The sequence below is a fragment of the Hemibagrus wyckioides genome, linkage group LG21, assembly GCF_019097595.1.
Source record: "Hemibagrus wyckioides isolate EC202008001 linkage group LG21, SWU_Hwy_1.0, whole genome shotgun sequence".
Taxonomy (NCBI): domain Eukaryota; kingdom Metazoa; phylum Chordata; class Actinopteri; order Siluriformes; family Bagridae; genus Hemibagrus; species Hemibagrus wyckioides.
Window position 1 is genome coordinate 11,366,408 of NC_080730.1, and position 23,993 is coordinate 11,390,400.

The 23,993-nt window shown below is 37.8% G+C and overlaps 1 protein-coding gene across 5 annotated transcripts in view; it reads left to right on the forward strand.

The window, feature by feature from the left end:
* iqsec1b (IQ motif and Sec7 domain ArfGEF 1b) overlaps window positions 1-23,993 on the forward strand; it is a 193,301-nt gene that overhangs the window by 47,801 nt on the left and 121,507 nt on the right. For 4 of the 5 annotated variants that reach the window (XM_058373374.1, XM_058373377.1, XM_058373375.1 and 1 more), the window contains exon 2: window positions 10,827-10,862. The exons of the other annotated variant lie outside the window; for it this stretch is intronic. In XM_058373374.1, coding sequence (XP_058229357.1) covers window positions 10,827-10,862 — 36 coding nt within the window. The remainder of the gene's footprint in view (window positions 1-10,826; window positions 10,863-23,993) is intronic. 5 annotated transcript variants of the gene reach the window in all.

Below are 23,993 nucleotides of genomic sequence, written 5' to 3' on the forward strand. Positions count from 1 at the left end.
AGAAAAAATAGCTTATTTAAAATTTTGGGTGCCTGGTCCATCCTGATGGTCTTCTTCTAATTGGAGCTTCCTTCACTTGAGAATCACTTGTGCTGCTGAGAAGACAACAAAAAGGACGTCTCACACTTGGATACTCTGAAGATGGCTGTGGAGGGATTCTTTTGCACAGATGAAAGATCGCACTAAAAAAGTCTTATTCATTATTCAGTGGTTATCCACTTAGATTCTATAGACTTGAAGCTTAAACTCTAATGAAATCAGAGAGGACCCTGATGCTTGTACTAAGGATCTTTTAACACACTCCGACTTTTTAGCGCACACTGGTGGAAGAGTAATGATTCAGAATTGCACTATCCAATGTCACCCAAAGATGGTTCCTCTCAAGGTTTCATCCTCATCTTTGGGAGTCTCTTTGGCCTTTCTTTGGCCATGATGCCTCTGGCTTGTTCTTTATGCTCAAATCTAAATCTATATCCACATTTCTGTAAAGCTTCTTTGTAATGATGTTCGTTGGAAAAAGTTCTTTATAAATAAAAACCAAAATGAATGAAATTGAAAATTGATGGCATGCCATGTGATGAGTGTACATTTATGTAAAAAAGCAATAATTTAGTATCTTTTTGTTTGTTTTTGGTTCTAAGCATCAGTGAATAGATATTATTGTCAATGTTAATGTATGATGTCTAAAAAAAAAAGTTTTTGCATCCATCTCGTAATAAACCACCCACAACGAACGTTTTAAAGAAGACAACAAAAAGATTAAATCCTTACATTGATCCTTCCAGACGTTTGTTTTTCGTGTTTAGTCTTTAAGTGCACCACAGACGGTGTGTGAGCTTGTGCTGGCCTGAGCTGGCACTACCAGCATTGCTAATCCAATCACTGGGGAGCTGATGTTATCTTCCTGTAAGACAGAGAGTTCATTTTTATTCAGCAGCTTACTGAGCTAACTGCAGTCTTTTCTCTTTGTTTTTTTTTTCTTCATTGCCATCTGCATTCTTTTGGGGTCATATGTAGAGTTGACTTAGCTGAACTGAATGCTGATACAGTTAGACACCATGGGCTCTAAGAGCTGTTACAGTCCAAATATGAGGGACATCCATGTAAGAAATGTACCACAATATGGATAATTTAGATGTTTTCGTACCTTAATGTGCTCCAGAACATTTTGATTTTTGAGAAACAGTGTGAGTTGGTATTCTCTGTGTAAATGCTTTCAGACCACATGAAGTGTGAGGTTGCATGCAGATGCAGGCCTGGAGTCAGGGCCTCTTATGCGTTCTGAAAATGTGATTTGCCTCGCGGCTGCCTCACCACAGGCTGGCGGGTAAAAAGGTTAATTTCATTACCCTGCTAGATTAAACAATTGCAAATTTAATAGGGAGAAAGTGGGGAAAGGGAGGGAGGAATTGTGCATGACATGGCAGCCTCTAGGCCATGACGATGCCCCAAGTTCACTCAGAAGAGGGAAGAAGCCATTTCAAAAACTATTCTTTTGTTAATCTTCAGTAGAGAATTGTGTTCACGGGAATGTTAGATAAAGTTCAATTTAGTGGATAATGTTTTAATCTCAGGGCAGAGACGAGGCATTTGTAATACAAATCTACTTCATATTTTAAAGATATCGCATTTGTCTGTTGGTTCCTTGGTTATTTCAATCCAGACAATTAAGCTTCTTTATTTTAATCAGATTTATTAACTAATCGAGTTCCGTAGTAAGAAAATTTGTTACATAAATCCAAACTTCTTCCAACCATGAAAGATTGGAGGTTTTAAATATTCATGATGAGCTCCATGCTTGAAGTCTTCTACCCTCTACCTTTTTTTTATATAATGGTCATAATTCATATAATACCTTTTTAAAATTTCATATTATTAAACAATTCAGAAGACACCCCTAAGTGGCACTCTATCAGCAGATAGTGTTACTGCCTCTCGGCTCCACATCCGCAGTTCCATCCTGAGCTTCAGTTCCTGTCTATGTGAGGCTTTGCATGTGCTCTCTCTCTCTTTCTCTGTCTCTCTCTCAGTCTGTCTCTCTCTGTCTCTATTCTCTCTCTCTCTGTGTCTATATGGTTTCTTTCAGGTTCTCCAGTTTCCTCTCACCTCTCAGTAGCATGCTGAGGGATGAACTGGCTATGCTGTATCACAAAAATCCTGCTCCTGTACAAGCTAAACTGAATAACTACACAATATCAAGACTGTTTATAATCAAAAGGCACTTCTTTCATTTCCCATTTGAATCCAGACACATATTATCAGGCCATATTATAGACAAGATGCTGTACTGGACACTCATTACTTACACATACAGTACATTCCTACTGAAAGCTGATTCCTGTAAAACAAGACTGATGTTAAGCATATTTTAAAGGACTGTCCTGCTCTTAACAATTCTAGAAAAAAATTCTTACTGGATATTAAACTAAAGAACCTTATATAGTTATTGCATGTTAACTATATAAAACATGTTGAAAAGTTGTAAGATGTTATCGTTGTTTTACTGTTAATACTGTAAGAATTTATGGAACATCACATTTTACTTGGCTTGATCTTGCTATGAAAATAGCCACTGATGCTGACATGCTCTCAGAAGAACAGTAAATTAATAAACACATTGGCAACTTTATGTGGAATAGTTCAGAAATAAATTCAGCTCTGTATGTCCGCTGATCCGATGTTATCAGGGGCCCAGCAATCTTCTATATGGATATGATCTATATACTGGACCAAATGGTTTATTTTCTACCCTGAGGCATTCATCTTGGTGGTTACAAGCAATATAAAAGATATCAAATCTTTGCAGTGACATATGCTGGATGCAATAAGACTGGTTAGGAAATATATCTGGGTTTCTCACTTTCTTTGTGTAATATAAGGGATGTGCTAAACTCCGATAGGTCAATAAATCAATGACCTACACTGACTATCCTCACAGTACTGTTTTAACAGACTTATTGTTCTTCCAAACTGTTGAGGCTGTAACATCTAACTCTAACTCTGAAAGAAAACTGACAGCAGTAAGCATAACATCTCTGCAAAGTAGTTTATCAGATGAGATGTGTAGCTCTGTTGTTTTCTTCTGATTTGGCTTTTGTCTGATTCCAGACGATCTGCCGCTCTTTGGCTTTCATTTCGCTCTACTTGAGATGGCAGTATATTCTGTGTACTTGTTTGGCTTTTGGTTAAACCCACGGATCTTAGACATGTTTCTTATTTCTGTTTATGTCAGGCTGTGACAGAACAGTGGAGACATACGCCGGCTTGATTTAGAAAAGCACAGTGGCGAGCAAGCCAGAAACTAAATGCAAAACGTAAATGTATTTGGGCAAAAAAAAAAAAAAGAGAGAGAGACACATTGTCGATCTTAAGGTTCTAGCTTGGAACGTGACATGTCATTTTCATCATTATCATCATCATCATCATCATCATTATCTATCTGTATGTATGTATGTATGTATGTATGTATGTATATACACTATATTGCCAAAAGTATTCGCTCACCTTCCTTGACTCGCATATGAACGTAAGTGACATCCCATTCCTAATCCATAGGGTTCAATATGACGTCGGTCCACCCTTTGCAGCTATCACAGCTTCAACTCTTCTGGGAAGGCTGTCCACAAAGTTTAGGAGTGTGTTCATGGGAAGTTTTGACCATTCTTCCAGAAGCGCATTTGTGAGGTCACACACTGATGTTGGACGAGAAGGCCTGGCTCTCAGTCTCCGCTCTAATTCATCCCAAAGGTGTTCTATCGGGTTGAGGTCAGGACTCTGTGCAGGCCAGTCAAGTTCATCCACACCAGACTCTGTCATCCATGTCTTTATGGACCTTGCTTTGTGCACTGGTGCACAGTCATGTTGGAAGAGGAAGGGGCCAGCTCCAAACTGTTCCCACAAAGTTGGGAGCATGGAATTGTCCAAAATGTCTTGGTATGCTGAAGCATTCAGAGTTCCTTTCACTGGAACTAAGGGGCCAAGCCCAGCTCCTGAAAAACAACCCCACACCATAATCCCCCCTCCACCAAACTTTACACTTGGCACAATGCAGTCAGACAAGTACCGTTCTCCTGGCAACCGCCAAACCCAGACTCGTCCATCAGATTGCCAGATGGAGAAGCGCGATTCGTCACTCCAGAGAACGCGTCTCCACTGCTCTAGAGTCCAGTGGCGGCGTGCTTTACACCACTGCATCCAATGCTTTGCATTGCACTTGGTGATGTATGGCTTGGATGCAGCTGCTCGGCCATGGAAACCCATTCCATGAAGCCCTCTGTGCAGTGTTCTTGAGCTAATCTGAAGGCCACATGAATTTTGGAGGTCTGTAGTGATTGACTCTGCAGGAAGTTGGCGACCTCTTCGCACTATGCGCCTCAGCATCCGCTGACCCCGCTCCGTCAGTTTACGTGGCCTACCACTTCGTGGCTGAGTTGCTGTCGTTCCCAAACACTTCCACGTTCTTATAATACAGCTGACAGTTGACTGTGGAATATTTAGGAGCGAGGAAATTTCACGACTGGATTTGTTGCACAGGTGGCATCCTATCACAGTTCCACGCTGGAATTCACTGAGCTCCTGAGATCGACCCATTCTTTCACAAATGTTTGTAAAAAGGTTCGTGGCCATGGAAGTGATTGGAACACCTGATTCTGATTATTTGGGTGGGTGAGCGAATACTTTTGGCAATATAGTGTATATATGTATATGTATGTCTTTGCTGTCACCTGTGCAGAGTGTGTAAGCACACTTCTCTGATTACAAAGTGAACATATTCCTCCGACTTGCCCCTCAGCTACCAGGGCGACAGCTATCGCCCAACTACATCTTTTTGAACTGCTGCGTCACAGGAAATTGCTACCTGTATGTCACAGATGTTGATAATTGACTAGTGTCACAGTGATTGACTCCCTCCCTGAAAGCACAGCCAGTTTTCACAGTTGTGGAGTTTTGCCAATCTCCCAGCCGTCTGTGCCATCATGGGGTTTGGCACTTGCGGTCTCTTTTTGCACTGTGCAGGAATCTTTGGTTAAGGCTCAAGTTCATTGCAGGCAAGGTTAGAAAGTAAATAAAATGTTTTATAAAATTATGAAATGATTAGAATATTTTGTGGTACTTTTTGTCGTTTTCCACAGTGATATTTGATGGGTTTCTCCAAACCTCTGCATGGAGAAGTAAATGAGACTAAATGACAGAAAGGTTCTATCCTTTACTTGGCAGGGGATCTTGACTGATTGTAATGGAAAGCAGGTGTATTTGTGGACTGTGAATTCTGAGAGATTGAGTTCCCAGTAGATGGGGCTGAACTGAAAAAATAAAAAGCTCACTGAATTTACTTAATTCAGATGCGTACATTAGGTCCACATGATTGAACTGAGTAACGTCGATGCATTTAGTTTTCAGACATCAAATTGAATTGATTGTGTATTTTTAAAGCCCTGAATTAAATCCAACACCAAGTGCACACCTGAATCAAACTAAGGACTGGTGTGGTGTTTTACAACAGACACATTACCACTGTGCTGTTCTACCATGCATTTATGAATTGCCTAAACTGTAGTTATACTGTAGTTCCCATCAGCGCCAACATCCTCGTGAGATTTCACAGTGTAACTGGTTTACTTTAACACTAACCAAACTGATCTCGCTCACTCTACATCATTCAGTTTAGCAATTAGAAACTTGTTTACAGAAGCAATGAAATCAGATATACATAATATTTTTTCTTAAATCTGACCCGTGCTTTTCTTCATTTTGATTTTTTTTCCACTCAGTGTGAGTGTCTGCATTGTAAAAAAAAAAAAAAAAACGTGGCCAATCAGTAATAATACTAAGATATGTTATTTACTCTGCCGTTTACTTGGTATGATTCATCTTTAGATATCTAAGCTATTCTAGCATCTGTAAGCGCATTCGCATTCAGGCACACACTTTAGCAAAAAATATCTTTTTTCTTCAGACAAAATTAGCTTTTTGTGTCAGAAATACTGGCCTTGTAATAGAATGTATGTCCAGATTGTGGAATTGTCTTATGGTGTTAGTCTAATTAAAGCTTCTTTTACAATCACATACGCTTAATTGACAGTGATGAATGGCAGTAAAATGGCAGTGAGTCTCTGTGAATCAGACATAGGCGTGATGTATTTATAGACACCACGACAGTAGTGTGAATGTTCTCTGAGTAATAGTTTATAGAAGGCTCGTCTCATGATTTCACTCGAAACAGAATCAGGCCTTTTTTTTTCTTCCCCAGAAGGAAAATATTTAGGTTTTTGTCCTTGAGGTGTTAACACGTGTCGACTTGATATCCCGGAGGTGCTAGCAGCTTGAAAATTCAAACTTTGCTGTCATAGCAGTGTGCACACTGAGAACATTTCCCTCCAGAGGAACTAGTTACTCACACTGTGCCAGAACTGGAAGAAATGTGGGAAAAAAATTAAATATTAAATTGTTTTAAAAGGCTTATTATTTCAATTAAAATGCTAAACACTTGGCACTCGATCCCAAAGTGGCAGGGCAATACAAAATCGAGATTTTCTGTGTGCTAAAAAATGGCTCGGTTGACGAAACAATAATTAGCTTAATCCTGCTAATTCGTTTGTATGCAAGCTGAAAGTGCTGGTATGCTAGTGGGAGCTCTAATTGCATCTTTTGTGGCTTTAATTCCGTCAATAACCATGAGTGTCTTTTTCTGCAACACATGACACATTTGTTCCAGTGTTCATTTTACACCATCATTAAAAATAAATGGTTATAGCAGTTGTCTTAGGATTTCCTCGGAAACAAGTTTAGAAATGATTATTGATCCTGATAGGACCTTGTTAAAGCAGTGATGATTAGGGTTATTAGACCTCGGGGCTGTGTGTATTGATGTAATTCCATTTAGTTGACTCTCATCTATGTGCATCGTGGTAAATTCTCCTCGTCTGGATGATGTGTACTCATTTCAACTCGCAGTGGGTTTCAAATTGTAAAATTTAAAAAGTAGGAATGCATTAGTCAATATAACTAATGCAAATATGGAGCATCCAAATACTTTGCTGTTTTTATGGATGGTTGATATAATGGTTTAAGGCATGTAGACTGCTTTGGACTGCAATTGCAGCGAACACTGTTGCACTCCATCAGTGAACTGTTGCAAGATAGACTTCATGTTATAACTAGAATTAATTTCCTGGTTACTTTTTGACCATATAGTACACAGTTATAAAAGGAAAATTATTTAATCAGACTCTCCGGTGTCATCTACTTGCTCTCAAGGTTTCTTCCTCGTATCATTTCAGGGATTTTTTCCTTGTCACCATCACCTCTGGTTTGTTCATTAAGGAAACATTTATATCCTGAATTGACACATTTCTGTGAAGCTTCCTGATAATATCCATTGTTGAAAGCAAAATTATTTTAAAAAAGTAAACTTATTTATTAAATATATAGTGAGTGCATTATGCTACAGCTAGTTGAAGAGAATGTCCCAGTGTGCACCAACAGACTCTCTGATTCTGTCTGAGCTTCTTCTTTTTTTCCATTACTGGAGGGCTACAAAATTGTAAAGAGTGACACTACTCCAAGACATCTGTTCCCAGGCCACTCCAGTGAAATAAGATTGCTTTGGCACTGCTTTGGTGCTTCAGCAGTGATGTTAGATTTGCACTTGTCTTCAGCTTTGCACTTGTCTTCAGCTTTGCAGGCAGGAGTCACATGATCTTGGAGCACTTTTAAAGCGAACTTTTTTTTTTGGAGAGCTGCTGCTTGTTAATTTAATGACTAGTATCAAAGCCTTTTCTGGTTGGTTCTGGTGATCTGTGAGAAGATATTTCAAAAGATCTCACAATCGGTTTCAGTCTTCAAGGAATACTTCATTCACCAGTTTGGTCAATTTCCAGTTTATGTGCAGGTCCTCCTTTATGTTAGTGTAAGCTCAGTGCTTAAGGTACTGCTATGTTAAATGTATGTGATATATAGATGTACTTAGTTTATTTGGTTACTTTTGACAAATGAGCAAATGTAAATTACAGCTGCTCAAATTGCCTTTTCACCAATGCTTTTATTCTGCTATTCACTTCAACTTGTTAAGCCACTTTATTTCATGTCATGGAATGTTGTTGTTCATCGGCTGTTCCTGGTTTGGGGTTGCAACAGCAGATGATACACTCTGAATATTTGATTTGGCACAGGTTTTATGCCGGATGCCCTTCCTGACACAACCCTCCCATTTTATCTGGGCTTAGGACCGGCACTGAGAGTTAACCCTCACTGATTAGGTTGGTTCCCTGCCTGGTATTTCAACCCAGGCCATGGTGGTGACAGTGTGAGATCCTGCTGCTGGATCACCAGGGACTGTATCATGTCATGAAATTTAAGAAGTAAAAAATAATAATAAACTTTTTAATGACTTTTGAATGACAGTTAAAAGACAATGTTTTGCAGTTTTGTGTTAATGTGTTGCCAATGAGAATTCTCAGTCCTCAGTAAACAGAAGAGAGTTGCAGACTTGTGGTCTGTGAGGCAGATGTCTCAGGAGGAGACTTGGACAGGTAGAACATAGTTTTTCCTGGACTTGGCAGAACCGGCTATTAAACAAAGCAGATTGTGCTTTAAACAGTTGTATGGCTGCCCTTAAATTTGCATTTAAGAAGAGTCTAATACCCAGAGCTCCAGGGATAGGCTCCAGCCTCAACATAGTTACTGAAGATTAATTAATGAATGGCAGAACCACTTTGTTCCTGTTACTTATGCATTCATTTGTACATGGTTGTGTATGAGTATATATGCATGGCTTTCAAAGCTTTGAACAACTTTTTTTTTTCAAATGTTGAAAAATATCACACAGCATGAGCTAATTTGTCTGCCAGAGTATCATAAGCCACCGTGCACCTTTTTTTTTTTTTTTCCTCATCCAGCATCAGTGCCTGGTAGCCCCGCCCTTCTACTGCAAGATAAGAAAAGATGCGAGCGTTGAGTACATGAAGTGACGAACATTCCAGCCATTAATTTTCCTGTTGAATAGATGCATCCGGGTACCTTAAGTGCCTACTATCTTGCTGGACACCGGACACTATATATAAAACATTTCAGAAGAATTTACACTGGACTTAGCATGCTGTAAACACTAATAACTCCACTGTAGGGTCTTCTGAAATGTTTTTCTAAACCATATATATTTTTAATTTTTGGAAAACAGATATAAATATAGCAGATATAATATAAAACTTGAATTTGTCATAATGTATAATACATTTTATTGCCTCTGTTCTTTAGAATTGTCTTGTTTACATTAACAAGCTAGGCTATTGGCGTTAATGAAATGCTCATATGTACACTAATAAAGTGACATTTTACATTATGACCCTTCAAAGCCTTACAGAAATGTAGATGTGAAGAACTTCAGTTGGACCACTGTTTAATCTCTACAACAAGCTGGCTGCAGATACACGTGCTTTGGACAACGCAACAATCCGGGTCTCTGATATAATTGCTAGCATTCTGCAGAGGTAACAAAATATGCATTGTTTTAGAGAAGCAGCCTGAGCACCAACCCTGAGAGTGATGCGTTTGAGATTTGGTTCATGCAGGCAATCAGACATATAGTCCACTATTTCTACTTTGCATCCTAAGAAAAGCAGTTTTCCGTTTGCATCAGTGTGAAGTCCAAAATATTGACATGATAGTGAAGTATTTAATTTGCCTTTAGACTGACATTAGAAAGGTTTTTGTCCAAACATATTGCCAAGTCTTTGCAGTATGACAGCTGGAGAGATTTTCTGTCTTTTTTTTTCTGACTTTTTTTTTTTAACAAAGAAAAGTGTTTGAAGGTTTCATTCCTCACAGCATTTCCCAGAGAATTGCTGCGTTTTGACAGAACCTGATTTCAAAGATGCATACAGCTTGTGAATTATTGAAACCGGGCTGGCTGAGCATGGAAAGTGAAGGTGTTCAGACTACCATGGGTGTGAATATTAGGATCCTCCATCATTACATAGCTCCTCATACCCAGAAAGCCCAGTGGGACACAGTGTGATATTAACTGGCAAATTATAGACTGTACATGCTCTGGGTCATAATCAGAAATGTGAATATCGCTGTTCCAGTAGTTGTGTTGTAGGCTTCCACTTGTGTTCAGGAGCAAGGTTTTACGGCTTGCTTTGTAATTATGTATCGCGCTGTTGTTTTGCCAGATCTAATTTCACACACGTAGTGCACATCATATCAAACTGCACAACCAACAAGCGTGTGCCGTAGTGCCATAGAAACACATTGGAGATGCAGAGCAGGTTTCAGCAGGAAAATGACAAGCATGAGACCCAAAATGCTTTTTGTTATTGCCCCCTTTATGTTTTTCCAAAAAAGTCTGCTTTGGACCATGAAATTGAAAAGTCACCTGGAAGTAATGTATTTCAAATCTGATTCTAAATCGGAGCGAACTATTTTAGCTGATGTGGGCCAAGTAGATTGACCTTTGGACCATCATAGGTCACAAATGAAAAATCATGGAGCCTCTTATTCAAAATGAAGCATTTAGGTGGTATACTGTCTAGCACTGTGTTGCTTCCTGATATTTCCAGGGTTTGATCCTGAGCTGGTTGTTGTCTGTGTTCATCTACCATTGTCCTAGGTAGGCAGAATGGCTCCACTGTGTCTTATTGTAACTGGCTGTATATCCACCACAGCCCTGATCACTAGGGCCCTGATCACTATGCTATACTATACACAAATACTTTAATTGTTAATTGCTAATCTACTCATTTAATGGATTTATCTCAACCCCTGTGTATATTTGTATACTTGATAAAATGTTTTTTTCAGTAGTATTCTTTCTCTTTGCATTTCAGGACTGAGAGTGAAGCCTTACGTGTCTCAAATGTCAGGTATGGAAGAATCCTACTCTGCTCTCTCTCTCATATCACCATGCATATCACTTTCAGACATTACAGCATGGCCATTTCCAGCTGTGGGCATATCAGCCCAAAACTCACTATTCATAACTGATTGTATGTTTTTTGTCTGTCTCCTGTTTGGAGAGTTTCTAGACGCTTGTCAATTTCAAAATAATGAACAATTTGGACCGTCACAACTCAAAGTTTGCAAATGATCTGTTGCATCTAAACTGTTCAGTTTGCTCAATTACAATTCTTTAATTTGAATATGTTCTGTTGTGTCCTTGTTTAACATCAGCCCTTATAACATCAGACATTATACAGTATGGTGTGCCAACTGAAAAAACACCTTGTTGATCTGCTTACATAATTTCAGTTGTAGTAACTATTTACTTTTTATATTGCATAAACATTAGATGTACATCAGCAAGCAACCTGTCTAAATTATTTCTCAGTCTCGATGGAAAAATGTATGTACTTTAGCATGTACTTTATTAAACAGATTATATGCATAACACAATAATGTAAGATGATGCGTCTCACACATTCTACTCTTACACTTACAGAGGGGAGTTTAAGAAGGCCTCTGCATGATAATCTACATGTCCTGTGCATTTTTAAACAATTGCATACATTCAAGAAGGCTTCTGCATTTTATAAGCATTGTATATTTTTAAAAGGTGTATACACCCAGCATTCAAGAAGGCTGTGGGGTATTTTTTTCCACTGTTGCTCATCATATGGAAGATAGTCGCAAACTCGCCAAGGCAGGCAAGTTGATAAGAGGAAGGTCCATCAAATTGATCCAAAACTGAACAGTTTAAACAGATTCAAGGTGTTAACGGCAACAGATGTTTGTTTTTTGACACTCTGGATGTAAACAGGGAAATGTAGCTGCATTAACTGACTAGTGGTGAAGTCTGTAGTGCTTGAACAAGGTCTCACTGACTTGCCACAATAAATACATGGTGACATGAAATGTCTGGAGTTGTGAAAAGTAGTTTTGATTGAATGTTCTTATGTTAACAATCTAACCTCAACTCAGCTGGATCACATCTTTAGTAAACTTTGTTGCATTCTGTCTTGGTTTGCATTATTTTAATTAACTTGGATTATTTTCAGGCATCATGGGTATTTGAGCATCAAAAACTTTGGTGTTAACCATTGACAAAGTCAGCTTTCGACACACTCATGTTTCGTTTTCTTTCAGTAACGTCCCAGTTTTAGTCACGCTTCCAAATCATGGGTTGTAATTTTTTTTGATGAAAATGGCTGCCAGCTTGTGCTTATTATATCTGTGCCAGAAAGCAACTATCTGACATTGTAATTAAACACATTTTCCAAAGTTGAATAAGGAGAGAACAGTTACATCATTTACATACATTTAGGTCACATACAATGTCTGACCCCGTTGTACATATTTCAGGCAGGTTGTGTTTGTGGAGATTACACTGGGAAAAACACTATGGTGTGATATGGTGAAGTGGGGCTTCACAAGAAGTGGCATACTCTGTCCTTGTATAAAGTTGTTATGTAGTATATTTTGTTAAGTATTAAATAAGTGTATGCTCCTAACAGCATTGTGTTGATAATTTAGAGAGCTTGGTGTAGGACTTGGGTGAAGGAGGGTTTGAAAAAGTAGACTAATTGTGAAAAAAATAAATTATACCTCTCAAGAAAACAAGACTCAGGCGCTCTGATTTGTGTAAAAACTCAAACTTAAATTGAAGACCTTAAAAAAGCAGTCAGGTGTATTTGCTAAGAGAAAAGTATATATGAGGAAGTAACAGACGGTGATGATGATGATATCAGTTATTCATTTAAAACCCACAGTGATCTATTACTGTAATTACTGTAACTTTGCCATTTGATTGAAAACGTTCCCATGTGAAAGGCTTCCTAATGAGAAGGTTTGTGCATCCGGTGTACGGCTTGGTCAAACCCTTTGGTCAAAATCATTACTTATTATTAATGCAGTTGATTTCATATTCACCAACATCCTTCAAAGATTCGTTTACAATTTCAGTTCATTGAGGTCTGAGAACAATTTGAACATACAGTACAAAACTCATTTGAAATGCAACAAATTTTGATGTTAAACATGATGTTAGCAGTTAGCATGAAGTTAGCGATTAGCATGTTAGCATATTAGACATTAACAATTAAAGTATCGCTAAATTTAAGTTTCTAGACAATACGTTTTTTTTGTAGTTTTAGGATTAGGATGATCAAATCCATCACAAATCTTAATCAAGAATAGTCATCAGTGTTCTGGAGCTTGTTCACTTCATTACAGCGGAGGTTATCATGTTTAAACACAAAATCTTTTGTGCAGATCAGCATGAGGTATCTGAAGCAAAGCAAACTGTGAAAAGGCAGATGATCGATCGGCAAAGGTGTTGAAGTAGGAAGGTGCAATAAAGAGCGTTTTTAATTAGATGGAAATTATTCTAATGCATAACATTAAATTCAAAAACTGATGACAATTGTCAACCTTGTGCTAATGTAATTGCCTGAGCTCTGACTGATGGATTTTTATTAGTTTGAGAGGGCAGGGTGATAAAGTATGAGATTTAACAGTTGTGTGTTTGTGTGTGTGTGTGTGTGTGTGTGTGTGTGTGTACATACGTGCTTTACTGATGCTAATACAACACCAGGCACTGAGATTAGTGAAAATGAGTGGAAATGATCAGTGAGGTGCGTGGAAATGTTTATCAGCTTAACAGTAACTGACCTTTCTCTAGACACGTTTTACTTTTCCATTCTAGACAGAAAACTGATGTACGTTAAAAACTCACCGTGAGTTTGTGTTTCAGTTTGTGCATGACAAGTATGATTTTTGGATTGGACTTACGGATGACAGACGATGTTTTGGAACATCAAAATCTAGATTTAAGCCCCTCCTATCAGTTTTGTCGGTCAAATTGGAAGTTAGTCACAGTCACTGTGGATTTTCTGTCCGTCCAGAATAAAGGAATCAACAGTGGAACTAATGGAATTTGGCAGTTAAGTGAGATATCAGTGTTTTTATTTATCACGTATTCTGTAGTCTGAGGATTGACGAAAGCATCAGGCGACAAATCAAACCCTCTGAAGACAAAAGCACTGTTGTGACTGTTGCAGCTGTTGTTGAGGTCATTACACTGGCAGTGCTTTGCTCAACAGTGTGTTTGTGTGTGAGGGAGATATGAGAACACACTGTTCAAACAATGCATATCTGTGTGGCCTGCTTACTTTTCAAGGTGCTCTTCCATAGTCCTTGAACATGTGTATTTTACAAGGCTTTATTTATTTATTTATTTATTTTTAATTTATGAGGATTATGATGTAAAAAATGTTTCAAATCTAAGACACAGCTGGGGAATACAGGGGCTTAGTGGTTAACATGCTTACCTCACACCTTCAGGAAGGGGTTTCCATTCTAGCATCTGCCTTGTGTGTGAGGAGTTTGCATGTTCAACCTGTGTTTCAGGGTTTTCCTTCACATAGTAAATTGTATGGTGTGTGTGTATGCGTGTTTGCTTGATTTGATTGTGCCCTGTGAAGGGTTAGCATCCTATACAGGGTGTCCTCTGCCTCATACCCTGAGTCCCCTGAGGCAGGCTCTAGGCTCACAGTGACTCTGTATAGGATAAGCAGTACAGAAAATGGATGACTGAATGATCAGAGCTAAGAGAACAGAGTCTAACTACTTCATAGTGATATCTTAAGTATCATTTGTTCAAAATAGAACAAGAAATAGTCCCCCTTTGCTGTATTTTGCTGCTTGGCCTCTTAGTGCTTGTTAGTTTTCAGTCTATTATATAACTGTAGTTATGATGAATACAGCTAATCGTCCACTAATAGCCATTTGTGATAGTAAGTGTGTACATGATACGTTATCAAGAACTCTAGTTAACGTTTCTGTCTGTCCTGGTAGCCAGAATAAAAACTAGTGTGTGCTAGACTTTCTTTTTCCATAGACACAGCACTGTTTGTGGTTTTAAGCACCATAAATCTGGATGTTTGTGCACGAAGGTGTGTGTAGGTCAAGGGGAAATCTGTCACTCTGTTCTCTCAGGACTTTATCTCTCTCATTTGACCAATGCACTCTGTGTGTGAGCATTGATCTGGATCCTATAGCAAGCAGGCGTGTGTGTGTTTGCGTGTGTGTGTCTTTCAACAAGGCTGGAGCTCGCTTTTGCTGTGGGTGTGTGTTGAGTGTTTCCACTTTGCTGACATGGCGTTCTGTATTCAAGGTTAAACCATGAAGGCAAACCACAAGCCGTGTGCTTTCATACTTTGTGATATCGATGTAGCTTGATGTTAGAAAATGCATTTGAAAGATTCTGAATATGCAACTCAAGGTTTTGCTGAGATGCAAATTGAAAACCTAAATGACAGTCCAAGACTTGCAGCCATTAGCTTAAATTTTAATCTTCTTTTGTGTGTGTGTGTGTGTGTGTGTGTGTGTGTGTGTGTGTGTGTGTGTGTGTGTGTGTGTGGTGGTGGTGGTGGTGGGGGTGTTTCTTCTAAATGCTAGGGACTGGATACCACAATGTGTCCAAGTGCATACTTGCCAAGGATGGTTATGCTAAATACCTGGTTTCCAATATTACAATCATAATTCGTGAAAAAATGAAGTTAGTGAAAATATTTGGAAAAATAAAAGCCACCTCTAGCATGATTTGATGCAGATCACAACAATGGAGTGATGTACAAATTAATGGTGTGCTTCAGTGGTAATAATAATAAAGTGTTTTATCTTTTAAGTATTCTACATACACTGCCAACCTGCTGGCTAGCAGAGTTTGTAGCTGACTTTGCCAACAGCATAGAGGTGTACCCTCATGATATACACTTTTTACCTGTATTCCTGCACATTTGCAGCTATGCTCATCATAGGTCATGCTTTAATTTGTGTGTAATTACTACTAACCACTCTGCAGAACTGCAGGGTATTGCAAGTGGTGTCTATGTGCTCACTGCCTCAGCATTGACTGTCTCAAGGAAGCTGTGTCTGATTCGTACATCCCCTGCCCTGTCTGCATAGCAGCATCAATATAAGTATAACATGTTTCTGTGGGAGATTTGAAGCCTGGCTCAACACAGAAGAGTCTATACATCTACTCTGTAAACTAATCAAACAGACATGTCTCAGCATCATGGGCATTATTTAGAGGTATGTTTACTACTCCATGTAGTCTGTTCTGTTGCTAATTTCTTAACACTTTATAAGGTTAACATCTCTGAGCACCTTTAAGGGACGTTGTAGGATGTATATTATCGCTGTATTGCAGACTGAAATGGAATGTCAGTCATTTATGTCTATGACGACGAGCTCCTCCAGGCTTCCTTGTCATTTGGAACATGTGCCAGTCTACTGAGAAATTTCTAGAGAATGTCTGTTTTGACTGTGCTAGGCATCAAGTGGCAATATGTGTTGATCTGTGCATGAATGCAAGCCTGTGTAGATAAGGTAATATTCGGATAGCACACACCGTCTGGTGTTAATACCACAAAGAGATTAATTGGTGTTTTGTGAGCATGCAGTGTATTAGTTCTTAGTTCAGTGTGTTTTTTCAGCAGAGATACTGTCACACAGTTATAGTTATACAGTTATACAGTACACGGCTGTGTCTCCTGATTGAGCTAAGCTGCTCTTCTAAATGTTGTTTTTCCCGCATTGTAAATGTTTTTCTCTTTCTTTTTTGAACTGATAGCCAAGACTAAGCAATGCAAAGAACTATCATAATGACACATTTATTGAGAATTCCTCAATCAATAATCAATAAATGAAATCACTGTTGTAAATTACTTTTATTAAATGCAATTATAATTAACATTACTTATTTAACATCATTGAACTAAATAAATAAGCTCCCCTTCAGGGATGTGCTGATTTGTAGACTGAATAGAGAGCTCCATTCCAGTCTCTTACAGGGTAAAGAGGGGCACATTAGCATTCATTAACTGAATTATATATTATTGGCATAATTTTAGTTTAATTTTTGTCATGTCTCAAAGCAACTGCTCAGATATACAGACTATTCAAAGCCTAATATTACTATATTCTTTAACTGAAAATCGAAATACTATGATACAGATATTGTTTCTGTGACAGAATGTAATAGTAGATTGAAAAAATAGCTCCCTTGAGACCAGATGACATATATTAAATGGTCTAAACACAGAGTAAAGGAAAAACTATGATCTTCAGCAATAAATCTCATCTGTTTTGACTGAAAGCTGGCAATTTACGGTGACAGATGGACAATTGCTGAAGTGACATTGGCTGGAATGCAACACAAAACTGAGCAAAATTCAGCTTTGCACAAATTATAATATTTAGTACAGTAGCATAGCTGACTAGGAACAAGACAGAGAGTGATGCAGAATACAGGACGTACAATGGATAGAAAAATACACAAACCCGTCTTAAAATGGCAGTTAAATCATTTCAGAACTTTCTCCATCCTCAGTTTGACATTCCAGCTTATAAAAATTAAGTGAAACATAATCAGAAACTTTTAAGGAAAAAAGGAAAAATTAAAAAATAAGCTAGTTAAACGATTGTGCACACCCATAAACTAATACTTTCTTGAAGCACGTCAGGCTTTTGTCTATCAGCATGGAACATCTTGACTTGGATCTTTAATGTTTTGTAAGAAAGAGTTGGAAAATATTGCCATCATCCTGTGTACAGCCTGCTTTGATCATCTCACTAAGGTGGAGGATAGCTGTTGTAGCTATTCGTGATTCCCTCCACATTGATAAAAGTCCCAGTTCTGGAAGAAGAAAAGCAGCCCTAAAGCATGATGCCATGCTGGAATGCTTGTATGGTGTTCCTTTGGTTGCATTTTTTATATATACCATTTTATATTTATATTCTAAGCATACCTTTTGAAATTATGGAATTCTTATTATAACTTTTGGAATTGATATCATCAGACCATAACACGTTTTTGCCCCATGGTTTGGGGTGATTTAGTTGAGCTTGGTTGTTTTTTTGTGAGCAAGTGTTTTCATCTAGCCACCCTACCCCATAGCCTAGACATCTGAAGAATATGAGAGATTGTTGTCACATGCAGAGAGTAATCAGTACTTGTCAGATATTCCTGCAGCTTCTGTAATGTTGCTGTAGGTCTTGTGTCAGCTTGCCTTTTAATTTTTATCTTTTCCTATTAGAAAGGTTGACGGGATGTCCAGTTTTTGGTGATGTCATATTTGTTCAGTCAATATTGTGGCCTTTATGGTATTCTATAGTACCTCCAATGGTTTAGCATTTTTTTTTTTATATCTCTCCGGATGAATACCTTTTTATGAGTGAGAAATCATGCATGGTTCGGAAGTTCTTTGCGGTCTGTGGCTTCAGCAGTCAGCTGAAACCGAGAAGATGTGAAGAAAATCATACAGAAACAGCTTACTTTTCAATATGAGTTTGAATGGAGTTGTTTTATTCTGAACACAGCCACATCCACAATTATTATAAAAGGTATACACACTTATGCAACCAGGTTAAACCAGGATACTGGAAGTTTAGTTTCCCTATAAGTTTTGACATCATTTATCTTGCTTTAATTTTACACCCAATAAACCTTTTTAAAAGTTTTAAAAGGGTTGTGTGAATTTCTTTTTTATGTCCATTGTTTTTATATCCATAGTTTTTGGACACACACCTAAATCTTGTAACCTCAAGAAACCGCACATGGCCCATATGAATCGAATTATAGACCAGTAGCATAGCAGTACAGAAACAGCACTGGTTAAAGTAGTAAATTACCTACTGCTGGCCTGTTATGAAGGTTGTGTTACTTGTGCTGCTTATTCTTAGTGTAGATTTTGACATGAATTTTATATGACCTTATACTACATCATATGTTACTCTGTAGACCAAGCACACAGGAAGGCATTCAGTTCAATACTTTTCTAAGGTATCTGTTGAAATGTTGTGATTTTTACAGCTTTTGATTTTATTTCTTTCTATTAGAAAAGACAGTGGTCTATGAATCCTGCTCAAGCAGATATTACACATGCTGTCTACTTTGAATTTAATGAAAAATATAATTTGGTTCATTCTAATTTGGTTTAGATCAAGTATAAATAAATGAACATGAGTGAATGGCTTTTTCTTGTTCATTTTTAGGGTTTTATAAGGGTATATTATGGCTATTTTGCTGGGGGGTTTTTCTTTGTCTGGCTTGTGCCATTTTTTTTTATTTTTTTTGTTTGGGTATCTTCAGGACACTAGGCTTTCTGTGCATGTGTGTAGTTGTTCTCATCTGTATAAAAGCCGCTCGCATTGCAGTGATGGACAGCTGATGTGCACTGGAACGGAGCATGTCATGAGTTCAGGATGTATTAACCAACTAAATTGGCTTCTTACACCATTGATGCTTTGACAGGATGTACTGTAATAAGAGCGTTGTTTGGAAGAAGTGATTTTAATGGACTGAAGTCTGCTAGAAATGTTTCTGTGTGAAAGTGTAACTGCAGGGGAATTGTATTGAGGCATGGGTGCAAGCTAGAACTGAGACACTCAGCCCAGAGCTCAAGCATCATGTGATCAATAAGACTGAATGCCACTGCAGAAAATAATGACAGGTTTTTTGTTTTTCTTTCAGGTGTTACAGTTATTATTTAGAGGCCACTTTTTCTTCCAGAGCTATGGGATACTATTGCTACAGAGGTCCCATAAATCAGTGCAGGGTGGTGGAAGCAGAGGCCCACAAGTAATGAGAATTTAGCTGCTGCTCTCTGGGTCATTCACCCCGTCGAACTGCCTTCCAAGGTGGACTTGCATCACCCGTGTCAGATTGGACATTTAAAAGAAGAGGGATAGAGTAATCATCCTGTTCCATTAAAGGCTGTGTGTTAGCAAAGCTGGCTAGCCTTTTATCAGTCTCTGTTTGATTAATCAATTTTGAAGTACTTGGTCTGCCAGTACGACTCTGTTAAAACACTAAAAGGTCATTTTTGATGAATTAATGTCCACTTAGTGTATGTTAGCAAGGCTTTACTTATTTTGCCATTTCAGTTTCCTTTTTAGGATCTTATACAATCAATTTTATGTTTAGTTAGTCATGAAATTCTTAATCATGGTTTAATCACTGCTTCTTGGTGCGTGTTAAACCTTACAGACTGGTGATGGTGAGATGGTTTGGTTACAGCTATTGTGTAATTGGAATGTTTTCTGGGAGGAAGTTTAAGGCAAGAGACGACGCTCAAAAAGACTAAACCTCACTGTATGGTATCATCAGTGACGAGCAGGATTGTTAAACACTGCTTGTTCACTTTTTGCTGCTCTGTGAACCAAATTTCTGATTATTAACTTGGAATAATGTTAATGTTAATTACCAAGTAGGGCATATTAGCTTATTATATGCAATTTCACCACAGATCCAAAGCTTGAAATGGATTTAAACTACAACATTTTTAATAATTCATTGGACAAAGTGCTGGATACTTTCCTAGTGAAGAGGAATAGCATTTGCATTAGCATTTGCTTATGAATAATTCAATAAGCAGGAATAGAAAGGAGGACTGCGCATTTTGATCATTTGGTCTTGCAGTGTGATGTGTTGATGCATTAAAGGGAGGGTTAGAGTAATTATGAGAATGGGGTGTTCTCAATGAAAATAATTTTTATTGTTTAATAATGTTTGTTGCAGTAGAGTGATGAGCAAAAACTAAAGCAGCTTGTTTGAATTCCATAGAGGTCCCGCTGAAGTCCAAAGTGTCGCTATAATGTAAATCTGGAATAAAATACAAGTACATTTGAGTGTCTCTCAGCATTGTAGTGTGATGTAGCCTTAAGCTTAAAATGGTCTATGCCTTCAGTTTTCTTATACATCATCTTATTTCATCATCTGTAATCAATGCTTTTATGCTATTTGGATTAGGATCAAGGTGCCAGAATGCTGTTATAACTTTTTACAACTCCCTCTTTGACAATGTTCTAGTTTTATGTGAAGCCTTGCAGGTACTGATAATAACATGAGATTTAATTTTACATCTTAGTAATGGGAATTCTGTCTCAGTTCATTGAGTCAGAGCAATTGGCTTCAGCTCACCAGTAAGAGGCGAGTCCTTTAACTTCCAAATGAGAAGTCTTTTAATTCTGTCTTTAAACAAGATGTTTGTCTTTAAACATTTACTGGTCACTTATATTACCTTCCGATCAATAAAATAACACAATATTTAAAACCTATTAATATGAATGAAAAAGAACTAGTGTACATTCAGATTCAAATTCCGTTGATCACATACAATATCATACACAGTACGACATGGTGTAATTTTTTTTTTTTTTGACTGTTTCATAAAAAATCGACTAAGAATTGAATTACAATCAAAATATATAATAAAAAAAATACTTTGTGAAAACAGATACAGAATGATTGGGATGAATTTGATAATGATATGAATACAGTCTGACTTTTATGAATGAAGTGCAGATGTGTGCAATTGATGACCCATTGCTAAATCAGTCAAATTCATTTACATACAGGTGTATGCAAAGTTTTTTGGGGGTTTTTTTGTCCCCCCGACGCCACCTCCCACCCCCAAATTAACACCAGACACATTATGTGAGCACTGAACCATGTCTCGCAATCAAGCCTTCACACAACCCACACTGCACTCATTTCAGTTGCATTTCCATATGCAATACTGGCAGGAGAAAGAGCAGCAGTGCACTTCAGCTTTATTCTGTTTTGACAACACCAGCATTCAAGTATCAGTTACGAGTAGATTAATTTACATGTTTTAACATATTTTTGGTTTGTTTTGAAAGAGATATTAACTGCTTAATGAAGAATAATTAACAGAATAAGCCTAGATTGAGCCATACCTAGTTAGGTTGTGTCACGCCTCTGAGACCACCAATTCCCAGATCCCCCACTGTACATTTCTGTTAAAGCTGTGTCCGGTGATTAACAAGTCATCATAAGCCAGTCGACAGCTGGAATGATTGGCAGTCAGACAGGTACTTTTAACTCTCTAATATTGACTGAACCCTGGAAGCCCCAACCCCTTCACCCTTCACCCGTCAGTTCTCCAGTCCTCTTGATTTTCCAGGTTGAGGCCTGCCACAAATTGTCAAATCTAACAAGTTAATGGTAGTTTGAAACTGATAAAGATTGCTGCTTGCTCTCCTGCACCAGCTGTGCTTAAACAGTGTGGTCAACTTTCTAGCTTACTGTTACAGCATGCTACAGTTTCTACCTTGTTCATGTAATTATACAGCTCTGAAAAAAATAAGAGACCACTGCAAAATATCAGTTTCAAAATCAGTTTCTTATGTTTTTTTCTTCCAGGTGCATGTATTGGTGAGATGAACAGTTTTGTTTCATTTTTTGTGAACGTATGACAATATTTCTCCCAAATTCAAAATATAACGATTGTTAGTTAGAGTGTATATTTAAAGGAAATGACAACACATCAAAATAACCCAAGATCATGCAGTGTTTGCAGAGCTTTAATAACTCAAATAAAACAAAATGTAAATCATTTGTAAACAAATTGTGTTAATGCTTTTGCTAAATAACATTAAGAAATCACCCCGATTTGCATGCGTTTTGGCTCCATGCACTCCACCAGTTTTTCACATTGCTGTAACTTTTTATACCACTCTTTTTGCAAAAAAGCAAAAAGCTCAGCTTTGCTTGTTGGTTTGTGACCATCCATCTTCCTCTTGATGACATTCCAGAGATTTCAATAGGGTTCAAATCTGGAGATTGGGCAGTGGTCTCTTATTTTTTTTTCCAGAGCTATACAGTATATGGACTCTGCATTGTTCCTTTTCAGCACTGGTATGTTTAAAAAGTCACTGCATGTTAGAGACACTGCTACATATATACAAACAACAATGTTGTGCTTATGAATGTCACACAATCATACCATTCATACCAGTTGAGAAACTGATGTTGTCTTGTCTTGAGATATATATATATATATATATATATATATATAATAGGGAAATATTGGAATGACAAGGCCAATTTGATTGATTTAGCTTTAGTAGACTGAAGACGTTTGGGTTTCAGATCAAAAGATGAACATAAGAGAGTTTAGAGTTTCTGATTTTTTTTCCCTGGTGTTTGTGTAGATGTCTGAAATGACAAAGAACAGAGCAGATTTTGTATCAGAACAGTTTAGGCAATCGAAATGATCATGTGACTGACAGTGTTTCCTGTTTCCCAGGTGTGGGCCCTGTGATTAACCAATAAATAGCTCTGAACATCTACTCTTGGTTGTAGCCTTCAGTTTTGCCTGTAAAGACTGCATTTGTTGTTAAAAGTATAAACTCACAATGCTAGAAAAGCAAGCCATTTTGAAGCAATCTTGTACTGAGCAACAGACACCGAACAGGTCAGCCAAGAAAAACAACAGCAGTTGATGACAGAAACATTGTAAGAGCTGTAAAAAAAAAAAACAAAAAAAAAACCGCAGAAATCATCAATAACCTCCACAGGACAGGGGAGAAAGTACCAAAGTCCACTGCTTGAAGAAGCTGCTTTGAGAGCAAAAATATAGAGGCCATACCCCAAGATGCACACCACTCAGCAGTAAGAATCAAAAGACCACATTGGAATTCACAGAATAATACAGAGAAAGTTCTGGAACCAAGATAAACTTCAACCAAAGTGATGGAAAAAGGCCAAAGTGTGGAGAAAGAAATGATCTTAATATACAAGGTCATCATTTAAACATGGTGCTGGTAGTGTTATGGCTTGGGCTTGTACAGCTGCTTCTGAAACAGACTCACTATTCTAAATTCTTGAGAAATGTCAACTTGACAGTGACCCAAAACACACTGCTAACACAATAAAGGACTTATCAACGGAAAAGAAGAAGTGAATGGTTTTAGGCTGGCCAAATCAATCACCAGACCTTAACCTAATCATAAATGTTATTTACTTTATTTTATTTCAAGACTTATCTCTTCCTGTGTTTTTTCTCAGCTAAAATTATGCCTACAATATCTGAAATCCTAAACTTTCATTTCATATCCATCGTTTGATCTCAAACCCAAATGTCTTTGGTGTGTAGCACAAACAGTGAGTACTCCATAGACATGCCATAGAAATCCACTGAAATCACACTTTCTATACCCTGTGAGCTCAACTGACAAACAAATCC